Source organism: Rattus norvegicus, chromosome 13 (assembly GCF_021556685.1).
Source record: "Rattus norvegicus strain SHRSP/BbbUtx chromosome 13, alternate assembly SHRSP_T2T, whole genome shotgun sequence".
NCBI lineage: Eukaryota > Metazoa > Chordata > Mammalia > Rodentia > Muridae > Rattus > Rattus norvegicus.
The window spans coordinates 50,148,674-50,171,074 of record NC_141546.1 but is presented as its reverse complement, the minus strand read 5'-3'; the positions used below and the strand labels follow the sequence as shown (position 1 = coordinate 50,171,074).

The window sequence follows — 22,401 nt, the reverse complement described above, 5'->3', positions numbered from 1 at the left end:
GGGGTCCATCTTCGAATGTTCTGGCTGCCGGGGGAGGTGGGAACATTCTACTCACCTCTTCCTCCGCTGCCTGACCTCTTTCTTTTTCAGCCGCTCCAGGTCTTGCTTGGCCCTGCGGATCACTTCAGAAGCATCTTCCATGGAGCTGGCCGGGCTGCCCCCAAAGGCTGGACCTGCTGGAGATGCTCCCAGGGAGTAGGGGTTCCGAGCGGAAGCCCGGGAGAGGCTCCTTCGGAGGGACTCATTCATAGCCTCACTCTCCAGAAGCTTCGTGCTGTGCAGACAAAGCGTGTGGATGGGGACAGGTGAGTCACGGAAAATCGGCCCAGCCAAGGCCCCCTGGCCTGCTCACACTGGATGGGTTTACTCACCGAAGCTCCTCAATCTCCCGGATGTAGTTCTGGATCAGAGCGCCAATGGCCTCGTTGCCATCCCCTGGATGGAGAAGACAGACTGGTACCATAGAGAAAGCAGGGGACAACCACAGGACTGGGGCGTGGCTCTAAGCCTCGCATGAGCCTCCAGTGTGCTAGCCCTCGAGGGCCTCTCCCTCCATAAGGGAATCTACGTGAAGGAGATACTCGAACATGATCAGAGTTGTATCCAAGCACGGTTGGATAATGGTACGGCATTGGAAACAACCTAAACACCCATCAATAGAGGCTGCTCAATCAATTATTCACCATCGCAGATGGACCGTCATGCAATCATTTAAAAATTAAGTGGCTTGGAATATGAAGATTTATAAGACATGCTGCTAAATGCAGAAAGGAAGTCATAAAATAGAAAGTATGATCTCATGTAGGGAAAATGCAATGCACACATCATGATATATCTAAATGCATTTATACTCAAAACAAATGTACTGAGAAAGTGTGGGAAAACACGCACTCAGCTGCTCAGGAAGGATTCTTCTGGAAGCAGAGAGGATGTGGGTGGAGAGTCTGCTGCGGGGATTTTCGTCCTTTGCTTAATGTGCTATGTTGCCTCTTACATGCTTAAGAAGAAGGCTGTGTGTGTGTCATGCTAAATCGTTGGAGAAATGCATAAATGAACTGATCTGTGCACTGGCTGGCAGCCATTGCCTGCTCACTAATACCAAGGGCAGGAGTCATGTTGTTGCTCTGAGCTGGTCTGCTGTACCCCAACTCACCAGCCTTGGCCAGAAGCAGGTTAGCCTCCTGACTCATGAGTTGTGTGACCCGGTTGTTGATGGCATCAATGGCTTCCTGCATGGCCTTCACTCGGAGTCTCAGTGCTCCGTTCTCCTTCTGTAGCATGGCGTTCTCCCGGAACAGGTCGCTGTAGCCCTCTGCACCGTCCTCCCCAATCACTCGCTTGCCCTGGGATGGAGACACGCAGGGGGCAGTCAGGGGCTAAATCTCATAGGAGGATACAGTGACAATCCTCCTCCACCCGCCTTCAGCCTTCCCCAGGACAGGGTGGGACTCTGGTCTTTCTCATCTCCAGGTTTCCGAATGTAGCCCCTGTCTCCTTAGGTCCAAAAGCCTTACCTAGCGCTGGATATGGGGGCTCACTGAGGGCTCACCGGGAGCTTATGCCTTATAATCTCAGTGCCTGGAAGTCTGAGGCATGAGCATCACAAAATCAAGGCCAGCCTGGGCAAAATGAGTTCCAGGCAAACCTGGACTACATAATTAGTTTCCTCCTAAAAGCAACACCAAACCAAACAAACGAACAAATCGTTCTCTCCCTGACAACAAAAAGTCCAAATTCTTGATTTATCTGGGTATCGATCACTTTCATTATCCTGAAACACTAGTCCAAGTGACAAACACTACCCGGGCCTGACAACTGGCATACATGGGTGAGCCAGCCTGGGCGTAAGATAACAAGGAGTGGTGGGGACTGCAGTGGAGAAAAGTCAGACAGTGTAAAAGAGTCAGCCTCTCTTTCCATATCCCTGCTCTCTCATGTTTAACCGCCTCCCTTAAAGCTGAAACAGTTAACTGTGCATAACGTCACCAAGATGTTGGGCTTACAGAGCTGTCTGTAGTATAAATAAAAAGTTAAACATTGTAAACGGATGAATCCCACCTTTTTAAAATCCCCCCTCTATTTTTTTTTTTTTTTGCCAACATATGTTATTATACTCGCTGCTTAGTCAAAAAAGAGAGACTATTATAAGGGTAGAATTTTAGCAGCGCAGAACGTGCCACGACCTACTTCTCCTCGATTGTCTGTGGCTCTTGATTGCTTAACCAACAGGCTATGCCTGTCAACGTACGGTTTGTTTGTGTTTGAACCGTGAGGCTTCTTCATATAACAAACCCTGACACTGCTACACACTCCAGCCAACTTTATGCCAGTTGCTGGCAGGAACAAATTTTCCGCAGATGTTGAGACTTCCTGACTTTCCGAAAAGCCGTCGACTAGGTTGCATTCTTCTGAAACCGAGGACAAACCCACCCGTCTGTGTGCCGGATTGTGCTACCAGAGGGTGACGTGAGCCTTGGATATTAGAATTAGACACGCCCCTCAAAGCACCTGTTTGCCTCCTTTCTGCTATGTTTCTGTGGTTTGCTCTCTACCCAGAAGGCCTGCTGGCCTCCTGATGATATCGCATTTGTTTTTCAAAATCCACACGCACAGCCCTTCCATAAGGCCCCACCCCCCCCCCAACACCGCTGCAAAAAATAGGCCGACTCCTCTGCCCCTGCAGCACACTGGGCAACTCCTGTATCCCCACTGTCAATGACTCCACCACGGTGGGGCGCTCATCTATTCCAGTGCAATACAGTCTGTGGACTAAAGAGAAGCACCTTCCCTCGACCAAACACCCAGGCTACAAAGCCAGGGTGTTTTAATTCTTACACTGCGTATTCTAAACCTAGACAGCTCAGCCACAAAACCCATTCCTGGGAACCACATCCGATGCACAGTGGTGTCTAGCAGATAGGAGGAGGGATGGGTGCTGCAAAGCTGGGAGGCCCGCATAGAATCTGGTTGTGGGATGCTCTAGGGCAGGGTGTGGAGCAGGGCATCGGCTCCTCGTGGGCGGCGTGCTGGAGGCAGGGGAGTGCTCACCGCCTTGTATTCCATCAACTCCATCTGCAGGCGTGCGATCTCGGCTCGCAGCGCGCTGATCTGCTGGCTGGTCTTGTCCTGGTTCACTACCACTTTGTTTTTGATGTTTCGAGCCCGATTGGCATATTTGAGAGTGTTGAGCGTCTCCATGAAGTCCCGATCTGAGGGGCTCACACAGGCGATCATGATGGTCTGGCTGAGAGTGCAAACAGGTTGGGTGAGGACAAAAAGGACAAAGCCAGTCCCAGAAGCACTGTCCCACAGCTGAGGCTCTGTTTCACCATGACCCTCCTCCCTGCAATTTAACACTTAAAGGACCTGGAATCTGGGATATGGGACCCTGGACCACCTGGCTGAGATCTTCCATAGCAAGAGAGGAAAACACTTGAAAACAGTTAACAAGGGGTGATGCCTAATTACACAATTCTCTGCTTGGAGACGAAAGTGAGTCATGGCCTCCCTGTTGGCCTGGCATTTCCTGCTTGTTGTCTTGTTGGACTATATGGCTGCCTTTAAGAATTGTCTCTTCCTGTCCCACATGTGGCCCATACATATACAGCCACCAAACTAGATAAGATGGATGAAGCAAAGAAGTGCAGGCCGACAGGAACCGGATATAGATCTCTCCTGAGAGACACAGCCAGAATACAGCAAATACAGAGGCGAATGCCAGCAGCAAACCACTGAACTGAGAATGGGACCCCCTTGAAGGAATCAGAGAAAGGACTGGAAGAGCTTGAAGGGGCTCGAGACCCCATATGAACAGCAATGCCAACCAACCAGAGCTTCCAGGGACTAAGCCACTACCTAAAGACTATACATGGACTGACCCTGGACTCTGACCTCATAGGTAGCAATGAATATCCTAGTAAGAGCACCAGTGGAAGGGGAAGCCCTGGGTCCTGCTAAGACTGAACCCCCAGTGAACGTGATTTTTGGGGGGAGGGCGGTAATGGGGGGAGGGGAACAGCCATATAGAAGGGGAGGGGGAGGGGTTAGGGGGATGTTGGCCCAGAAACTGGGAAAGGGAATAACAATCAAAATGTAAATAAGAAAGACTCAAGTTAATAAAGATTCTCACATCTGTGAAAGAAGGAAACTGAGTCTCCCTAGCCACAGGTCACTGAACCCCTCACGGTTCCTGCCTCTGAGTCTGCAACCTAGGCTGAGAAGGTCCCCTTCTCCTGGGAGTCAGGACCTAAGCCTAGGTCCGTGTTCTGCATCCAGGAACGTTCCTCCCCTCCCCTCCCAGGACTCTGTTATCAGATACCTGTTGCCTCCAAGAGAGTCCTGGAGCAGCCGAGTGAGCTTGGAGTCCCTGTAGGGCACGTGCACGACTTTCTTGCTCTGATCTCCCAAGGCACTGATCACATTGCCCAAGGCCAGCTGTGGGAGAGAGAGCTCGAGAGTCACACAAGGAAGTGAGCGAGCGTAACACAACACTCAGGCTCTCGGGTGGGTTCATACACCGATTGATAAACTGAGACCCGAGGGTGAAGGCAGGAGCCAACAGGGCCCTTTGGGTGCTCCAGTCAACAGCTAGAAGCCCAAGGAGAACTGGGTAGCCATTGAAACACAGGACCTGTCTTGGTCTGTGCCCTCTGCCTCCCAGGGCCGGTGACTGCCAGTGTGCCTACCAGACCACAGTTGATGGAGATGCCCTCTTTGGCTCGTTCACCGGTGGCCCCTGTCCGTTTCAGCCGCTCTGAGCCCGCCAAGTCCACAAAGTGGAACTTAGCAGTGAGCGTCTCATACTCAGTGCCCGTGGGGGCCGTTCCATCCGGAAGCCCAGTCACTGTCTCATTCACCTGCAGCAGAAAGTGACATCCGGTTCGCTCAAACGCTACCTCCTGTTCCTCTGCTCTTAGCCTTCCACCCACACAGCACCACCATCCACAGGAGTGAGGGCAGGCTACACGGCGGCAACCCTCGTGTGTTCTCAGCACCGGAGGGCAGACACTATTTGGACACACTAACATTACTCCATCTCACTGCATTGCGTAGATGGGGTGAGGAGGCTGAAGAGAAATAAAAACTGAGTGATAGAGGTGAGCCCCGCCTCTGGAGTTCTGGCCTACACCCATGTTTGTTCGTCCTGCCCCTGAGACATCCCTAGAGCGAGTAGCACCTGGGCCCCCAAGAGCACCTCACCAGGTCAGGCTGGGCACACACGCGCATCTGGCACAGGTGAATGGTGAAGATGGCGTGGGATCGGGAACTTTGAACGTTCATCTGGGTGCTGGCCGTGGTTCGTGACAGGGCGCCCTGCTTCAGGCACTGGATCAGCTGGGGACAGACACAGAGGAGAGGACTCAGGCTCCGCGTGCTGTAGGGCTCTGGCCTTTGAAGATGCCCATGTCTGAGATGCTCACCTCCTCCTGGGAGTTGATGAGGCGAGAAGTGACCCCTGTGGTGTAGATGCCGCCATTGGCATCCTCGTGGATCTTGATGTTGGACCTGCGGTGGCGGGCATCAGGGTCGCGGGTGCTGTCAAACAGGTCAAGGATCTCTTCGTTGTAGAGCTGTGATGGAGAGGAGACCATGGCTGGGTTTATATGGTATGTGCCCAGAGTCCCACGGGCATCTCAATGTACTAAAGTGGAGACAAGCTCTGCACTTTGGCTTGCTGAACCCTAGTCCTCCGAACAGCGCTATCCTGAGGCTGCACATGCTGCTCTACTCCCCAAGGAGTAGTGTCCGGTAACTCTCAGCTCCAAAGGGAGACTTAGGACAGGGATAAAGGACGCGGTCCTAGGTGTTAAGGGATGCGGAACCATGAGCCTGAATTGAAAGGATCTCGTCACTGTGGCCAGGCTGGCAGAGATGGCATGAGGCTGTGATTGGAGAGGAAGGAAGACAAAGCTTAAAGAGACCAAGGAGACAGAGCCCTGAGCTCTGCAGCTCTGAGCGCCGTGGTGCCTGAAGCTGAGGTGATGGCAACTTCGGATGGGAGGCGAATGGCTGTGTGCCTTGCCTGATGCCCAGGAGCAGAGGGAGCAAGATTGGGCAGTGTGGCCCAGCCTTCTGGAAGACCATTATGCCAGCCCACTTCAGAGGGTGTCTGCAGAGGCGATTCCTGGGGTTAGAAGATTGGAACTGTGGGAAATTCAATGGCAGAAAGGCTGCAGTCAAAGCCAGGGATGGGAGTGGAGTGGGGGTGGGGGTGGGAGAAGGGCAGCAGCCAATGGAATCCTATGAGGACAGAGAGGGGGCACTGAAGCCCTCAGACATCCGAGGCTTTGATGGCCTTAAGGGGACAAAAATACCCCACAGGAAGGGGAAGAGGAAACAGAAGGAAGAGATGGAGGAGACAGTTTCATAGTGTCTGTGTGTCTTGTATTGGTGTAGACACACTGCAGCAGCTAAGCCCTCATGGTTCACTCTTTGGCCTGGATTTGCTAGTATGCTCTTTGAAGTTCTCCATGGCAACAGAATGGCAAAGGAAAGGGAACGGGGAAAAGCTCAGTGATATACAGACAGCAAGAAACACACATACTCATGTACACCGACATGCATACATATATGTACACACATGCACTCACAAACACTCGTATACACACATGCATATTAACACATTTATACAAGCACACATGTACGAACTGATGTGCATATATACACAGACGTAACCCAAAGGACTAAAATACAGGTCCCTTACGGGGAAAGCAGCAGCCATGGGTGCGCAGGAAAGACACTGGGGCAGTATACAGGGACCAGCCTCAGCCCTGTCCATCCCTCTGAGGGCCAACAAGATCCAGGAAAAGCATCAGGGTTGGGAGGTAAGAGAGTAGGGTGTCTCCAAACCCACTAAACACATCAGAGCAGGGCTCCCTGGTAGAGGAAACCAGATGCTAGGAACCAGAACTATACGACCACATGTTTCAGAGGAGCCTGGCCAGGTTCCTGTGAGAAATAAGTACCAAGGAGACTCACCTTTCTGGAGCCTTCTCCAGGAGAGAGCCTCTATTTACACAACTACTGAGTTTCCAGCACAGCTCAAATGTTAAAGAGCCCAGAGATTCCCCTCGTGCACTCCCCAAAGCTCAGGGCTGTGCAATTCAGGCTGATACCTCCCAAAGCTGGTAGACCAGAATGAAGGAAAGCCCCTGCTGTACTGAGAGGCCAGGACGCATCTCAGCTCAAAAGATACAGGTAGGTACTCGGGGGGCAGAGGAACGGCCTCGTAAAGGCCAGATGACAGAGACAGAGGCAGGAATCTCACCATGTGCCAGGTACAGGCTTCTGTGCCAGACTTACTAGCCCCAAAGGAAAGAGAGATGTCGAGCCCACCCTGCAGAAGAAGTTCAGACCAGTGACGTGACCAGGCCAAGGCCAGAATCAGCCATGAGATCTTAGGTCCCATTTGATGCAGGAAACATTTCAGTTACCCGCACCAAGGGTTTCTCTAGCCCTAGCATGGACACTCTCGGTAGCAGGGAATTCTCCCCTAATGATATCTCTGGCATTCCCTAGACTTATTTCTCTACACTGCTCCAGCTTCCATGGTCTTAGGTTCTAACACGTCTCCCTCCCGACCACCCTCCAAGGCCATAGTACCTCCAGGAATTGGGCACTGACTTTGAACTCAGGCCCAGTCACACCCTGCTCCTGCGCCCGACGCTTGCGTTCGTCGATGCCCCTGAAGAGATGCGCAATGGCCCTTGGGATGATGCCCTGCTCCTCTTCTGACGTCACTGTGTCAAAGCCGGTGCCCATAGTGTATGTCTTCCCAGCCCCTGTCTGCATGGGCAAAGACAGAGTACAGGTGGTAATCGGTCTCCTCTGGGGAACCAGAAGCCTTGGCTTGGACCAAACCCTCTTACTCATTACCTCTAGACAAGTGAGCCTTTTCTATCACAGAGACAAACCCTACGGAATTCCCTGATGAAAGCCTGCCCCTGCTAACCAGCCATAACTCAGATGCCAGACAAAACCACACAACCGGGCCTTGATTGACAGCTCTCTTGTGGGCCTATCTCTCCCATACAATGGAGGGAGACTGAGGTTGAAATGCTCACTGGTTTGGGTAGGAATGGCTTACCTGTCCATAGGCCAGTACTGTGGCGTTATAGCCCTCAAAGCAGCCTTCGATGAGTTTGCTCACGCAGGTCGAATAGATTTGTTCTTGCCAGGTGTCCAGGTCAAAGACAAAGTCATAGGTGAAGGCCTTGTCCTTCCCCAGCAGGACCTGGGGCTCCCCAGGGGTAACGGAGGTACAGATGTGACAGCCTTCAATCTTCTCCTTTGATAGCTGGGGCCGGATCCTGCTCAGGGAGGAAAGAGACCTCAGTCAGGTCCAACTGGGTAGAAGCGATGGACCATCCTCTCATGTTACCAGCCATAATTCTGTTTATCTCATTCTGTTTACCCCACAAGCCTGGAAAGGAAAGAAGATAGGAGGCCCCGAGAATGGCTTCAGTAATACAGATGCATGTTGCCCAAACCAGTAGTAGCTGACACGGATTGAATGCTTGGTACCCTGAATGTACGTTAAGTATGTTGTATATAAACTAATTCATGTGTAAACCTTCCAGGTATCTATTTGCCTGACTGTCCAGATGAGGCTGAGAATGTTTCAGTGAGGAGTCCAAGGTTCCAGAACAGAGTGAAGGGGCCAAACCTGGGCAAAGGCAGACCACCACCACCACCACCACCACCACAACCCCTGACCCCTGGAGGCCTGGAAGTCAGTATCCCTCTTGTAAGGAGATAATATCTAGCCCATTCCAGAGAGATAAAGCTTAGGGCCAAGGTTGGAGAGAGAAAGACAGACACATTTTTCTGAGCCAATCTAGGAGAAGGCTAGAACCGAGGCAGAAGCCTGTGGAGGCTACAAAGGTCTTTAATGCAGCAGACATCTTCCCAGGTGCCAGGCTTGATGGCGCTCGACACAAGTGCTGGTTCTTTCCAGGAACTGAAGGGCCAACCCAAACACAACTAAGGTAGCCTAGGTCAAGTGGAGAGTCCTGTGTCAAGGCAGTGAGAGGGGCCACGAGGTTGACCCCCCATCCCAGATACTGGTTCAGAGGAGGAGTCTCTGTGTGGAGAGTGAGTGGCATCAGTACTGAGTGGGGAGCCAGCCATGGGCAAAACTGTCTCCATCCTACCACCCCTCATTCCCTTTTCTAAGCTGCATCACCGGGATGCGGTTCCCATGGCAACCAAGCATGAGTCAGTAAGCATGCACGTGCGAGGTTGGGCAGAAAGTACGCTTCAGACATCCAAAGCAAGAGTGGGGTAGGCTCTGCTGCCATGGGCTCACACTAGTGGCCCCACAGGCTGTGCACTTACAGTGAACTGCTTGTCAGGCCCCTCTCTCTAAGCCAACATTTACCAGAGAAAGGAACACCAACGGACGGGCCAGCGCCCACCGATGGCCCAGAGGCGCCTAGCTGCAGATCCCAGCATCCTAGCTCCAAATCACCATCATGTCCTTGTCCCAGTTGCCTCCACCCCCAAAGACCCACTGAGAGCTGTCACCCGGGTGAGGAGCACCCAAGCCTGTTGCTGTGCTCTGCTATGAATAAGAACCGGGGAGGGGCAGGTGTCTGTGTGAAAGGTGGGTATTTGGCCAAGCCTCTATCCATACGTGGGAGTCTGGCTTTCTTTGGGAGTGTGTCCTTGGAGGTGTAAGCAGTTACTTTAGTGAGTGGCTCTCTCCAGAAAGAAATGAAAGCCCAAAGAAGTCTGCATTCTTTTATTTTTCTTCAAAGATTTATTTATTTATTATATATAAGTACACTGTAGCTGTCTTCAGACACACCAGAAGAGGGCATCAGATCCCATTACAGATGGTTGTGAGCCACCATGTGGTTGCTGGGAATTGAACTCAGAACCTCTGGAAAAGCAGTCAGTGCTCTTAACCACTGAGCCATCTCTCTAGCCCCGAAGTCCGCACTCTTACATAACTGTTAAGAGTGGGGGAGCCCAGCATCCTAGCCTTTCACCTGTTTGCCTGAACTGATTTCTGACAGAAAGAGCAGAACGGATTTCTTACTCATTCTCTCTGGACCTCCAGACCAGAAACTTTTCTCTCTTCCCCTAACCCTCACCCCAGGCTCTCCTGCTGACTTCCACTTCCACCCTAACCACTATAGCTGACACACAGGGCTCACCACCACATATCAGGCCAGGCCTATGAACTGATGCAACTTTAACTCTTGACCTTACAACAACCCCCAGGAGATCTTTACTAATGTCCTGTTGACAGATAAGGAAGCTGGGATGGTGTCACAGACAGTGAGGAGCCATTCCAAGTCCAGGCAGGCTGAGGGCACTAACCCTTCCTCAACCCTGCAGTATACACACATTGCTGCTGAGGACCAGGACTCAGAGGGGAGGGAAGCCTCAGACACCATAGGAGAGCATGGGCAGCTGCAGAGAGGCGGCATAGCATAGAAATCAGAGCCTTAGCTCTGCCCTGGGGCTGTAGGGCCTAAAACTGGATACTTCCTCCCAGAGTACGTGGGTGCTCTCTGGTGAACTGAGGGGTCGTCGCTGCAGCCTGGGAGGACCCTCCAACAACGTAGACGGCATGAGCTCCTGAAGACACCCTCCCCACCACGTGACAGCCTGTGATGGGATTTCTGGATCCAGTTCAAATACCATTTAATTATTGCAGGCAGATGGCAAGGCCGGCGATTGGAGAAGATTGAATCAGCGTCCCTGGAGGCAGAGGGAGCAGGCCTGATATCAGAGCCCTCCCAAGGTCTTCAGTAGCCAGTCCCCAGAAGAGCTTCCAAGGGGCCAGCAAAGAAGAGAGTTGGGGAGAGCAGTCTGGGAGGGTCTACATAGGGTCAACCAGGGCTTTAGGTACCAAGAGTTGTGGGGTCTCCCCAGGGTTATTTTTCCAGTCCCACACATCCTGACGCATCAGAGAGCAGTCTAGCTTCCTGCTAGCCTCCTCAAAACACCAGGCTGCAATTCCTGAGGAGTGGTGAGTCACTAATTCTCAGAACGACTGATCTGGACGAGGTACAGCGTGTCAGTCTTGTGGATGAGGGACTGTGGGAACCAGCAAAGAGTGAAGATCTCACAGACGTTCCCATGTGTGGGGAGTGGGCCAGCCAGCACCCACCATCACTTGACCTCGGTGGTGCCCACTTCCCAGCAGGAACCATGCCTAAGTCACTCAGGTATCGAGAGACAAGCTGGCACTCGATCTCTCCTTAGGCTGAAACTACGGTTGCTCTCCTGGCTCCCTCGCTGCTTCCTCTAAAAACCCCACCCCCCATACTGCTACAGACTTCCTCTCTGGTGCGACCGTCAAAGCTGAACTGCACACCCTACGACCATTCAGGCAGCACAGTGTCATGTGACAGCTGAGCTCATCTCTGGTGCCTGGTGGAGATTTTGAACCCTCTAGGAGAGTCAGTCCTGCCTCTCACGGCCTAGGGTTATACAGATGTAGATGGCTTTAGCGTTTTTTTAAGAACTGCATCGCCCTCCCCTTCCGAAACCTCTTCCATTGGCCCCACTCTGGATGAGGTCATTTCTGTGGGTTGTCCTCAAAGTGGCAGTGACCTACAGAAGGGGGAAATGTCTCTTTACCGCAGGATAGGCACAGATGGCAAACACTCAAAGCTGTACCCTTCCCAATGGCAAGGAAGGAGGGTCAGGGGTCAGTCGCCAGGTTCTTCCAGCTGTACCATGGGCCCCTGTGATACTATTCCAGGCAAATGGGGACGTGCACCTTAAGCACAGAACATGAGAAGGCAAGAGAGACTATCTTAGGAACTGGATACGCTCCTCCTAGGTACATTCCCAGAAGGAATCAAATGTTGCAGACCACCGAGACAGACGCCTGCACACCCATGCTCACTAAAGCTATTTTTAAAATGGCAAAGTAATGGATATCAGCCAGGAGATCAATAGCTTAAAAAAATATGTACAACACAATAAAATACTATTCTGCCATTGCCAAGAGTGAATTATGCCATTTGCAGGAAGTGAACTAATGATCCAAGAGGTTGCTAAGGTGGACCCAGGAAACCCCAATCACGTTTTCGAGCATATACTGTAGTATTCAAACACAAAAGTAAGACTTGAAGGGAAAGGGAGACCAGAAGTCAGGAGGAAACAGGACCTTAGTAAAAGGGAGGTGAATGTTAAGATCAGAGTATATGTACAGGCATATTGAAACCCACCACTGGGGGGTGGGGATTTAGCTTAGTGGTAGAGCGCTTGCCTAGGAAGCGCAAGGCCCTGGGTTCGGTCCCCAGCTCCGAAAAAAAGAACCAAAAAAATAAATAAATAAATAAAAAGAAACCCATCACTGAATGATTAGAATATATCCTAAAATAGGAAATCCGGAACATTTAACATTTAAAACAAATTAGCACGCGTGCCCTGCAAGTCAGTGCCTATTATTATCAATGAAGGCTGGCGGCCTAAAGATCTTGTGACATTTTTGCCCAGGAGAGTGTGAATCTCACTGCGCACGACCTCTGTCTCCTTTCTCTCCACCCCGTTGGGAGGGATGGCCGAGGGCCCCTCTCAGGCTCCCTGAATCTAGCCGAACAGAGCCAGCCTATTCGCCATTTGGCAAACGGCAGGCAGGGGTGGCGCTGCCAAGGCTTTTCAGAGGCAGGATCTGGCACGGTGGCTGAGGTCACCACGCTTCCTCCGCTCACAAACGAACAGTGGCTGGCGTGATGTGGGCGGCTGCCCCCACCCCCGCAGCGTTGAGGCGCAGTAAGAGAGACTTAAAGGCGAGCGAGGCGGGGACAAAGGCAGCCAGCCGGAGCCTAGGGCCGCGGGAAGAGCTGAGCTCAGCGGATCCTTGTCTCATCAGGACCAGGACTGGGCCGTAGCAAGTGAATGGCAGAGGACACAGCGAGGGGGCAGCCCAGGGGCTGCTGAGAGACTGCCAAGGGCAAAACTCGCTTTCTGCAGAGCGTAATGGCTAGGTGAACCCGGGTACGTGCCTGAGACCCAAAAGCCACCGCCAAAGTTTAGGAGGAGTCTCACCTTGGGGCCTCTAGTGACATCACACAAAGGCGGCCAATCATCCCTCCCAGAAGCTCCGCCCAGTGACTTTGGGCTCCTAGGGGGTTGGCTGCGCTTTTTTTGATAAAACTAGTCCCACCTACTCAGCTAGCCACGAGAGTTTTCTAACCTACTCTCCCGTAGTCTTCACCCAAGGCCTCCAAGGGTGCAGCTTTTTACGCCTAGACTTTCCGCTGGTGAGAAGTAACAGGCGGTGACATTAAAATAACCAAGAGCTGTTCCAGAGCCAGAAGCTTAAAAAAAAAAAAAGCATTTGTGTTTGTATGTGTGTATGTATGCATGCATGTATGTAATAAACGTGTGAAAGTGCACGTGTGGCAGGATGCGCATGTAGAGGCCAGAGGCCAGTCACTGGAATCTCTATTTCTTCCAGGATTTGTGTCCTGGGAATTGGATTTATGTTATCAGGTCTAGCATCAAGTACTTTTCACAGGCTGGGCCACCTCTCTGGTCCTTAGTGATAGAGGTTATTTCTCTGCCATTGAAATGAGACAGTTCAAGCCGGATTAGAATATTTTAACGGCAGGTTTATTGGGAAGCTGCTCTTGGGTGAGTCCACTGGCCCCAAGGACCAAGGCCAGGGAACCATGGGGAATGGAGGAGGGGGAAAAGAAAGGGCAGGAGAAGGGAAGGAGAAAGGGGAGGGGGGGAGGGAGACCAAAATGTCTGGATTATATAGGGAAGACCCTCTGCAGGAAGAGTCTGGAAAGTTCAGGATTGAGGGCAGGGCATGCATGGTAAGGACTTGGAGGTCAGGTTTGCTTTGAAATGTAAAATATGCACCTGGGGATATTTGACCTAGGCAGGGTCCAAACCAAACACTTGAAGCTTCATACTGAGTATTACCTAATGTCCTTTCTTTGCTGGGGCTTCCCTGAAACTCATTTTTTCACCCAGCACAATAAGAGACAACTTCTTACTATATGTGATCCATCTCTTTGCCCACGGTGGGTCATCACGGTATGTCACACAGTTTATGATGAGCAATTTGTCTCTACCCTGTCCTGATGGCAAGGTCATTTGACTGATAAGGAACAAGGCTGACGTTCCCAGAGGTTTGAGCAAATTAGCACTTGCACAAACACTCACTTGAGGAATTCTAGACTGAGAGGCATTCTCTCCCCAGACCTACCCCCAGGCTTTAGGAGCCAGAGACCTGGACTACCGTTACTCCTCAGATGGCCACAATAATCAACACAGTCCCTTCGGAAGGAGTTTCCCGGGGCTAAAAGCATGTCTGTTTTGTTTAAGGAGTCCTTTCTGGAATCTTGAAAAGGAGCCCTTGGGGGCTGGTGGGAGAGCTTCAGAGGGACTATAAAGGAGCCCTATCACCCAGCATCTGGCTGTGCTGTATCCATGCTTGACAGAAACCAAAGGCAGCTGAGACCCATTGGCTTCTCCTCGTGCCCAGCCTGAATCCACATGCCTAGTTCCAACCACAGGTGGTGGGGCAGAGCGAAGGGCCAGCTGCTGTGTTCTTCACGGTGTGTGTTCGGCTCATGGATGCAAGGGACACAGAAGGGACACAGAGGAGCCTCATGGTCTCCAGTCTGCCCTTCATACACTCACTTTACTGTGCTGTGACCTGCGAAGGATACACTCTTCCTCATCAGAGACTGGGCAAGATCAAAGGGGAACTTAACTCCAGCCAGAGGGATTTAGATAAGCTAGCAAAAAGAACTTCCTGCCGGCAAAGATTGTTAAATCCTGGAAAGGCAAGCCTGAGAGCATCAGAAGTCATTGCTTGGGGATAGCAGGCTTGCCATCCTTCCTGCCTTCTCCCACAACCTGGCCTCATCTAAGGACAATACTGAACCTCTGAGAACCTGGGTGCCACACACTTGCACTCCATGTGTTGTCACAACACTGTGGAGCAGGGGACATGTGCCCCATTTTACTGAAGTCCCAGAAGTTGACATTTTCACATGCCCGAGTCCTCACAATGTATAATGATGCAGACGAAATTTAAAGCAGCCTCATATGTGCTCAATCCTGCTGCAGTCACCAGGCCATCCCTAAACAGGGCCAGAGGGGTCAGGCTGGAAGAAAACCATCCCTTTAGAATCCCTGCTGATCCCACCAGCAGCTGCCTGCCTGCCTGCCTGCCTGGAAGGGAAGCATTTTCCAAACTTCGTAGTTAAGGAGGCTGAGCTGGGCCATTTGTAGAAAGCAGGCTTCCTTTGCCCTCTGTAGCACCCCTCCCCCAACACACGTGCTTGCTTGTACACACACACACACACACACACACACACACACACACACACACACACACACTTCTCCTAGGCAGCCTGGCAACCTGCCAGCTCTGGGGAAGGCTGCTAGAAGCAAAATCCTTGCTCTCTCAGGGGAGTCTGGCTTTCAGACGCCCAGGGGCTTTTAGCTGACTTAGCTGAGACAAGGCATCTTCCCACAGGGGCTGGTCTTCTCTCCATCAGGGTGGCAAGATCTAATTCAGGGTGCTAACTCTTCAATGAGTAAGGGGAAATTTAGCTGTACTAGGTAAAGGGCCACCAGGACCCTATCACCATTTGCCTATTGGAACCTCCCCTGACTTTTCATAGGCATCTGGAGCCCAGCCCTCCTGTGGTTACCCTCAGGGAAAAGATGGCAAGGTGGCTGTGGCTCTACACCCCCAAACAAGAAGGCTTTGTATTGTGGGGTCAAAGGGCATGGATTTACGAGGCAGACCTGGTGAAAAGGGCTGGTCAACAGTCTTTGCCTGACGTCTGCCTCTGAGATCACGGGAGGGGACATGACACTCCAGCGCACTGGGGTGTCTAGGGCTCTAACTCCACCCCTCCAAAGGGGATGTCCTCAACTTTACTTTCAGTTCATCCTAGAGTCCTGGCCACTGAGTTCTGAGTCATGCCTAGAGGCAGGAACAGGGAGGACACCTTCTCTGAGGTAGCTGGGGAGGACCTTGTTGTCTGTGGCCTCGGGAGTCAAGGACATACCACAGAACCGGCAGCAGGCAGGGGTGGAAGCTGCAAGCAGATGAATGAGACATCAGAAGCCAGAGAACAGGAGGCTGGGAGAAGGCTAGCCCCTGTCTGAGGGAGGCACCCCAGCCTGTGATTGGCCAGCCAAGTAGCCAGGCTTTGAGCAGCGCCAGGCACTTCCTGAGACGAGGTTGGGTCTGACCCTTCGGTCTTTGGAGCCCGTGACAAAGGGCAAATCCGTCCCAGGGAACTACCACTCAGTCGTGCTTTCTCAGTCCTACCCCCATCTCAGAGCATCTGGTAGGGGTTTTCCATGACCTCCCAAGAGACAGGAGACATTGCAGCATCAGCCGTAGCCCAGATCCCAGAGCTGTGCCGGCATCTGCATCTGGTAGGGGGCAGCTCAGTAGGGGCTGGGCCCAGGGGACACTCCCCAGCTGAGGAATGCCGAGCAACAGGCAGCTGGCTGACTGGCTGGCTGGCTGGCTGGCGCGGAGGGCGCCCAGCCTCCCTCCACCGCACTGGTCCTGTCGCAATTCCCTATGGCAAGCCTGCAGGCAGCTGGCTCTCCGATGAAGTGCACCTCGCTGAATATAGGGGCCGCTCAAAATAGAGAAAGGACAGGTAGCTTGCCCCACTGCCGAGCGTCAAGGTAGAAAGCCAGGCATTTGGGGACAGGGACCATAGCACACTCTCCTTTCCGTAGGCTAGAGAAGCTGGCGGTAAAAGAAGGAACCCATCAGGAGACAGTGCATCTAATGGGCTTCAGCGTCCTCAGGGCCCTAACCCCCAATCTTCTTAGCTGAGGCAGCTGATTCACAGAGTTAGTTCCAACTGTTCCAAGGTGGAGGGGCAAGAGACACTGCTTTCTTCAATGTCCTCAAGGCACGAATGTCAGAGGACATGAGAGGCCTGGGGACCCAGGACACCTGAGGCTCTGCCTTTGACGGGGGTGGGGGCCCTATAGGAGTTGGGGTTTCGGCCCTAAAAAGACCACCAGAAAACACAGATATTTGCATTACTATTCATAACAATAGCAAAACTACAGTTATGAAGTAGCAACGAAAATAATTTCATGGCTGGGGGTCACCACAGCACGAGGAACTGTATTAAAGGGTCTCGGCATGAGGAAGGGTGGGAACCTCTGCCTGGAGAGTGGTGGAGCTCAGGCGGGAGACAGTCACAAGGACCTCAGAATAGGAGGACAGCAGCTTCTCAAACCCAAAGGAAGACAGCAAGGTTCTGGGAGCTCAGACCTCGGTGGTGACAGGCAGCTATGCCCAGCAACCACTAAGGCACGCTTGGAGAATGTCATCCTTTGCCACGCATCTGCACGGTACTCTATGTATTTCCCTCATCCCCTTTCACCACAACAGGGGAGGGCAGTAAAGCATCTGAAGAAACTGAAGCAGAGACCACGGCACTCGGCCAATTAGCAGCTGGCCTGAGAATCTAGTAAGGGCAGCTTAGGGAGGAGTTCAGATCCAGCCTTTCCCATCCCTGCTCCCCTCTGTTTGCTCATGAGAGTAGTAACAATGACTTGGTCAGCTGAGCGTAATGGTACAGGCCCAGTGCCCAGCACTGAGCAAAAATTTTAGCAATTACGGTGTTGGGTCACAGTCAAAAAAAATAAATAAATAAAAAGAATCGATTGGCTGCAAATGAATTTGTTTTTACTAAATAGATATTATCGGGGCTGGAGAGATGGACCAGTGGTTAAGAGCATTGACTGCTCTTCAAGAGGTCCTGAGTTCAATTCCCAGCAACCACAAGGTGGCTCACAACCATTTATAATGCCCCCGACCCCTTTTCTGGTGTATCTGAAGACAGCTATAGTATTCATACACATAAAGTAAATAAATAATTCTAAATAGATAGATACCTCTTAAGCACGCTTAACCTAGGGATATTTGTTTAAACATTTTACTCATCCCCAATGACCCAGGAATCTTCTCGAGACTGGTTTCCTATAAGGCATGGTGCTTAGTACCTCTCCCGCACAAGGAGCAGATCAGAACCAGCCATGTGTTCCCATTCTCCGATGGGTAAAATGAGGTCCAGAAAGACAAGAGAGGGCAGGGACCAAGGGTCCCACCAGGTAGACAATTACGTGGGCTCAGCCCTGCCCTTTGTCCCTAGAGCTATAATGAGGTTATCAACCTTGTGTCACCTCTGCTGCTTCCCTGGCCCCAGCCCCACCCTACCTCTGCTCTGTTGTTTTCAAAAGCTAAGATCCAATCAAACAGGCTGGCTGGGTAGTGGAGGGGGCCAATTTCCGGGGCCTGTGGTTTCAACACTCTACTTCCTTGTGAGGATATAAGCCCTGTTTCTTCAACAGGAGGCCACTAGCAAGATCTCAAGTCTCTGCACAGCCCGTAGAGGGCTCAGTTTCCCAGAGCTATAAATCAGACAGCACAGGGCACAGCTGGTAGTGGATAGCTGCTGTTTTGGGACCCTGAAGGCACCCCCACGTAGCCACTCCACAGTTTCTTCTGTCTTTACCCCCCTTCCGTCATGACAAAATCTTAATTAAAAAATGGAGGCAGTCACTGAGCAGGATTCCAGGGAAGCCGAATGCTTGGGAAGTAACTGAAGTGAGATGTCCCAGCTAAGAGAGGGCAGGGGTGGAATCTGCCACTGTCCCCTGGGTCCCTGGCTGGCGTGGGGCTGGCCAAGGCACCTCCCCCTCCCCATCACACTAGAGGAAGCTGAGCAAAGTCAGGCAGAGATAAGGGAAGGGGCTACACCAAGGACTCTCTCTTTGTGGTGAGGCTGGGGGGGGGGTATTAAAAGGGTCTTAAATAAACTCATCATGTAGCCTAACTTCCCCAATTTCAACTTTGCCAACTTAGGTTTCTTGGCGACTCCTCCCCACTTATGCCCCCCTTTTGCCAGGCCTCTGTTTCTGCAGCATGGGTGGGCACAGCCCCGCCTTCTCCCTCTCTGACTTGGCTACACACCCTTCTCCCCTACCCCTGGTAAAGGCCAGTCCAGCCTTCAGAGTACAAGGATTAATGGATAAAAGGATCCCAGGCAGGCGGGAGAGACCAGTTGGGAATCTCTAGTGTGAGGTTGACTGGCCTGGGTTCAGGCACAGATGGGTCTGACTCTACCTAGCAGGGGGAAACCACAGTGTGAGGATTTGGGGGCCTGGTCACACCTGGCCCTCTCCCCCACATCCTGAAAGTTCCCTCTTTCTGACTCTAGGAGTTCAGGCCTCCAAGCAGCACTTGGTACACAGAGAGTCTGGGTTGTAAACCTAGAGCCCTGGGGTCCCTTTTCTGACATCCCAGGCCGCCTTCCTCCCCCTCCCCCACATACCCCTGATCAGCTCTGTCTCACTCTGTGTTCATAGGGCCAGACCTCAGGGCTTCACCATAAGTGACTGTCATGGGAATTCAGAGAGGACTTCCAGGAAGTCAGGAAGACAGCTCTCTTTGTCAGCAGCTAGGAAACTCACAGTCGTGGGTAATCCCAAATCATGCCGCTCATAAGTGTGCCATGGCTGCAGCCTCAAACCCAATCCCTTCCGTGACACAGGTGGTGACACTGGAGGTGAGACATGGAAAGAGACCCTAAACCCAGGAGAATCCCCCCCCTAAAGCACATCACTGGCACCATCTGCTCCTTCCAGCCCCGTCCCACCCTCAGCTCTCTGATTAGAACCTGGGCTCTGTCCAGGCATTGTCTGCCTGCACGGCCGGCTGCCCATTGAGGTCTGGCGTGTGCCGGGCTGGCTAGAGCCAGACGGGATGAGTGGGAGGGGCTCTCACCTTCTTGGAGCCCTTGGAAAGGCAAGATCTTCAGAGGTTCAATTTCCACACAACTCCACATACACAGCTGACTCCAGTTGGAAAGAGCATCCCAAAACCCTGGGTGCAGAACGCAACCACCACCATCCCTTCTCTGTGGTAAAGGTCCCAGAAACGTCCTAACGGTTGTGGGAAGGAAACACTAGCTTTTCCCTTACTCTTACACAGGTGACCATGCACTAGGCTCTTGAAGTGGGAACCCCAATGTTTTACCAGGCCCAGATTGGGGAGTCTGAATCAATGGGGGAAGACCTTTGTTTGGCTCTCTCCCGTAAAATGGAGTCTAAAGGAACGCCCCCAAGGATAGGGGTACCCCATCTCCTCCTGCCCGGTCAGTCCTGGTTCACACTTGTTGGGGGGTTGGGCTTCCATTTTCTTTTTATGGTAGGTGGCTCCCCTCTCCCCATTACCATAGATGCCATATTGCCACGTCTCACTCCCACCCGGACCAGGCGCTCCCCTCGACCTCCAAGGGTTCCTGCTGCAATGTCAGCCTCAGTAGCAGCCTGGCTCCGCCCCACCAGCCCACCAGGCACCTGCAGGGCTCCTCTTTGTCTCGGGCCAGGAAGAGTGTGCACAAGTGATGCTCTGAGTGCTGTAGGAGCTGCTCAACCGGCGGCCCTCAACCTCCCTCCCTCAGCTCCTGAGCTATATGCCAAGCCTCTGTGCCTTCTCTCTGGGTTGCACAGAGTTGGTCAGGTGGAGGGACCAGCGGTCATCTGCTCTCAGGTAGGAAGAGAGAACCTATTCCATCGATTTCCCTCATCTTGTCTAGAAGCCACTTCCCAGGATCCCTGGAATCTGGGTCATCTCTGACCCAGGGGATTTGGACCCACCCTAGGCTTTGACTCTTCCCCTCCCCCACTCTACAAGACTGGAACAGAGATGTATGCCCCTCTGTGCATCCCTGAGTTGGTGACCAGCTCCTACATTGGTTCTCTCCCAGTATGTTCTTCTTTAAAGACCACAAAATGAAACCAGGAGAGCTGGTGGAAGGCATCCTCACCCACCACAAAGAACAGATAGTTCAACTTTGTAGCTTTTCTTGTCCCTGCACCTGTGTGTCCCTAGAAAAAGAACCCACTCAGTCACATCCTCTTTCCTCTTAATGTCTGCCTTCTAGTACCTACAGATATTGGGAATGGGACTCCAGATAAATCTAGGGGCCTTTCCCCCTTGCTCAGTTTCATCTCTGTGCCTGTGAATGTAGCATTAGGGTCCTGTCACCCCCTTTCATCCTTTCTGGATTAGTCCCTCAGATATACCTTTTTCTTCCTCCCCAGCTCCATCTCCTCTTGGGGCAGGACCAGCAGGGCTTTCTCCAAAAGCCATTGGCATCCTGTGGAAAGCCAAGGCACCATTCCAACCCTTTCATGGGTCCCACAACCGATCTTTGTCTGTTGTATCCGCTCCCAGGATGGTGAGCTGGATCAAGAGCATTGAACTAGCTAACTGGGGTAGATGGGGGGAGGGGGGATTCCCTCCTATACCCCAGAATGAGACAGCAACCTCATGGGGAGGACAAGAGGAAACACACAGACGCTCCGCCTGGGCCAAAGCTGGGTGTGAAATACCGGATTTCCTTGTTTATTCGATTTTCTGATCATTAAGTGCTCCCAAGAGGGGCCAGAAATTATCACCCAAACAAAGCCACCTTCCATCAGTCCGCAGGGCCGCCGCTCCCCTGCGGCAGCCGGGCCAGCGCGCGTCGGCCCCTCCTCCTGGACTGCAGGCTCCAGCTCGAGCGGTGCCCGCGCCCCCCGCCCCGAGAACACGCGAGACAAAGCTCGAACCCCTCCTCGCACGCCCCTTCCCCGCCATCCACTCTTACCTGACGGCCACTTTGACGCAGCAGTCGCCCTGACCAGCCATGGTCCTCTGGCACCAGGGTCTGGGCGCGGATCAGGGGCGGGGGTCCGGGGGCCACTGCTTTAGGCAGCGGCTGCGGCAGCAGAAGGCGGTGGCGCGGACACTGCTAGAGAAAGCGACCTCGCAGGCTGGAGGTGACATGCTCGCAGGAGGCAGCAGAGGGGCTCACCCGCGGCCAGCCCCACAGGGCTGGTCCCATACTTCTTCTCCAGCCATCGCGCGGAGGTGTTGAGCTCGTTGACAGCGGGCAGTGAGACCCGCAGCTCCCTACAGCGCGGCACACGCGCGCGCACACACCTCCCACCCGGACCGCCACCTCCCGCCGCAGCGCGAACAAAGGGGGCGGGGGCCGAGCCGTCTCAGGACCCACCCCCAGCCCCTCAGAGCCGCGCAGGGCCCCGCCCCTCCCCGGAGCCACCAATAGAAGGCCCCAACGAGCAGCAGAGGCGGGACTTGAGCCTTTAAAGAGACCTCTTGGCTCGCGTCCATAGGGTTGCTGGGAGGGGCGGGGTAGGATTGGAGGGTTGTGGGGGTGAAAGCGGGAGTGGCATGATGGACTCGTCCCTGGGAAGTTGGCCATTCGGGAACCACGGCCCTCGAAGTCATGGTACCTCAGCCTCAGTGGGACCTTCGTTTCCTAAATGAGGAACGGGACTCAAAGAGGAACACCCCAAGGTCATATAGCGAATCTGTGGCTAGACATGGGTAAGAACCTGGTCTCTAGGCAG

At 52.9% G+C, this 22,401-nt stretch overlaps 1 protein-coding gene across 16 annotated transcripts in view; it reads right to left on the bottom strand.

Moving 5' to 3' along the window:
• Kif21b (kinesin family member 21B) overlaps positions 1–22,008 on the bottom strand; it is a 49,980-nt gene extending 27,972 nt beyond the window's left edge. For all 16 annotated transcript variants that reach the window (XM_087580453.1, XM_087580459.1, XM_087580460.1 and 13 more), the window contains exons 1-11: positions 21,636–22,008; positions 8,087–8,309; positions 7,603–7,785; positions 5,421–5,570; positions 5,200–5,334; positions 4,686–4,856; positions 4,319–4,434; positions 3,049–3,244; positions 1,154–1,343; positions 372–435; positions 56–274 (exon numbers count right to left, since the gene is read on the bottom strand). In XM_087580453.1, the coding sequence (XP_087436579.1) occupies positions 56–274; positions 372–435; positions 1,154–1,343; positions 3,049–3,244; positions 4,319–4,434; positions 4,686–4,856; positions 5,200–5,334; positions 5,421–5,570; positions 7,603–7,785; positions 8,087–8,309; positions 21,636–21,676 (1,688 nt within the window). In that variant the 5' untranslated portion in view covers positions 21,677–22,008. The remainder of the gene's footprint in view (positions 1–55; positions 275–371; positions 436–1,153; positions 1,344–3,048; positions 3,245–4,318; positions 4,435–4,685; positions 4,857–5,199; positions 5,335–5,420; positions 5,571–7,602; positions 7,786–8,086; positions 8,310–21,635) is intronic.
• Between the last annotated feature and the right edge of the window lie 393 nt (positions 22,009–22,401).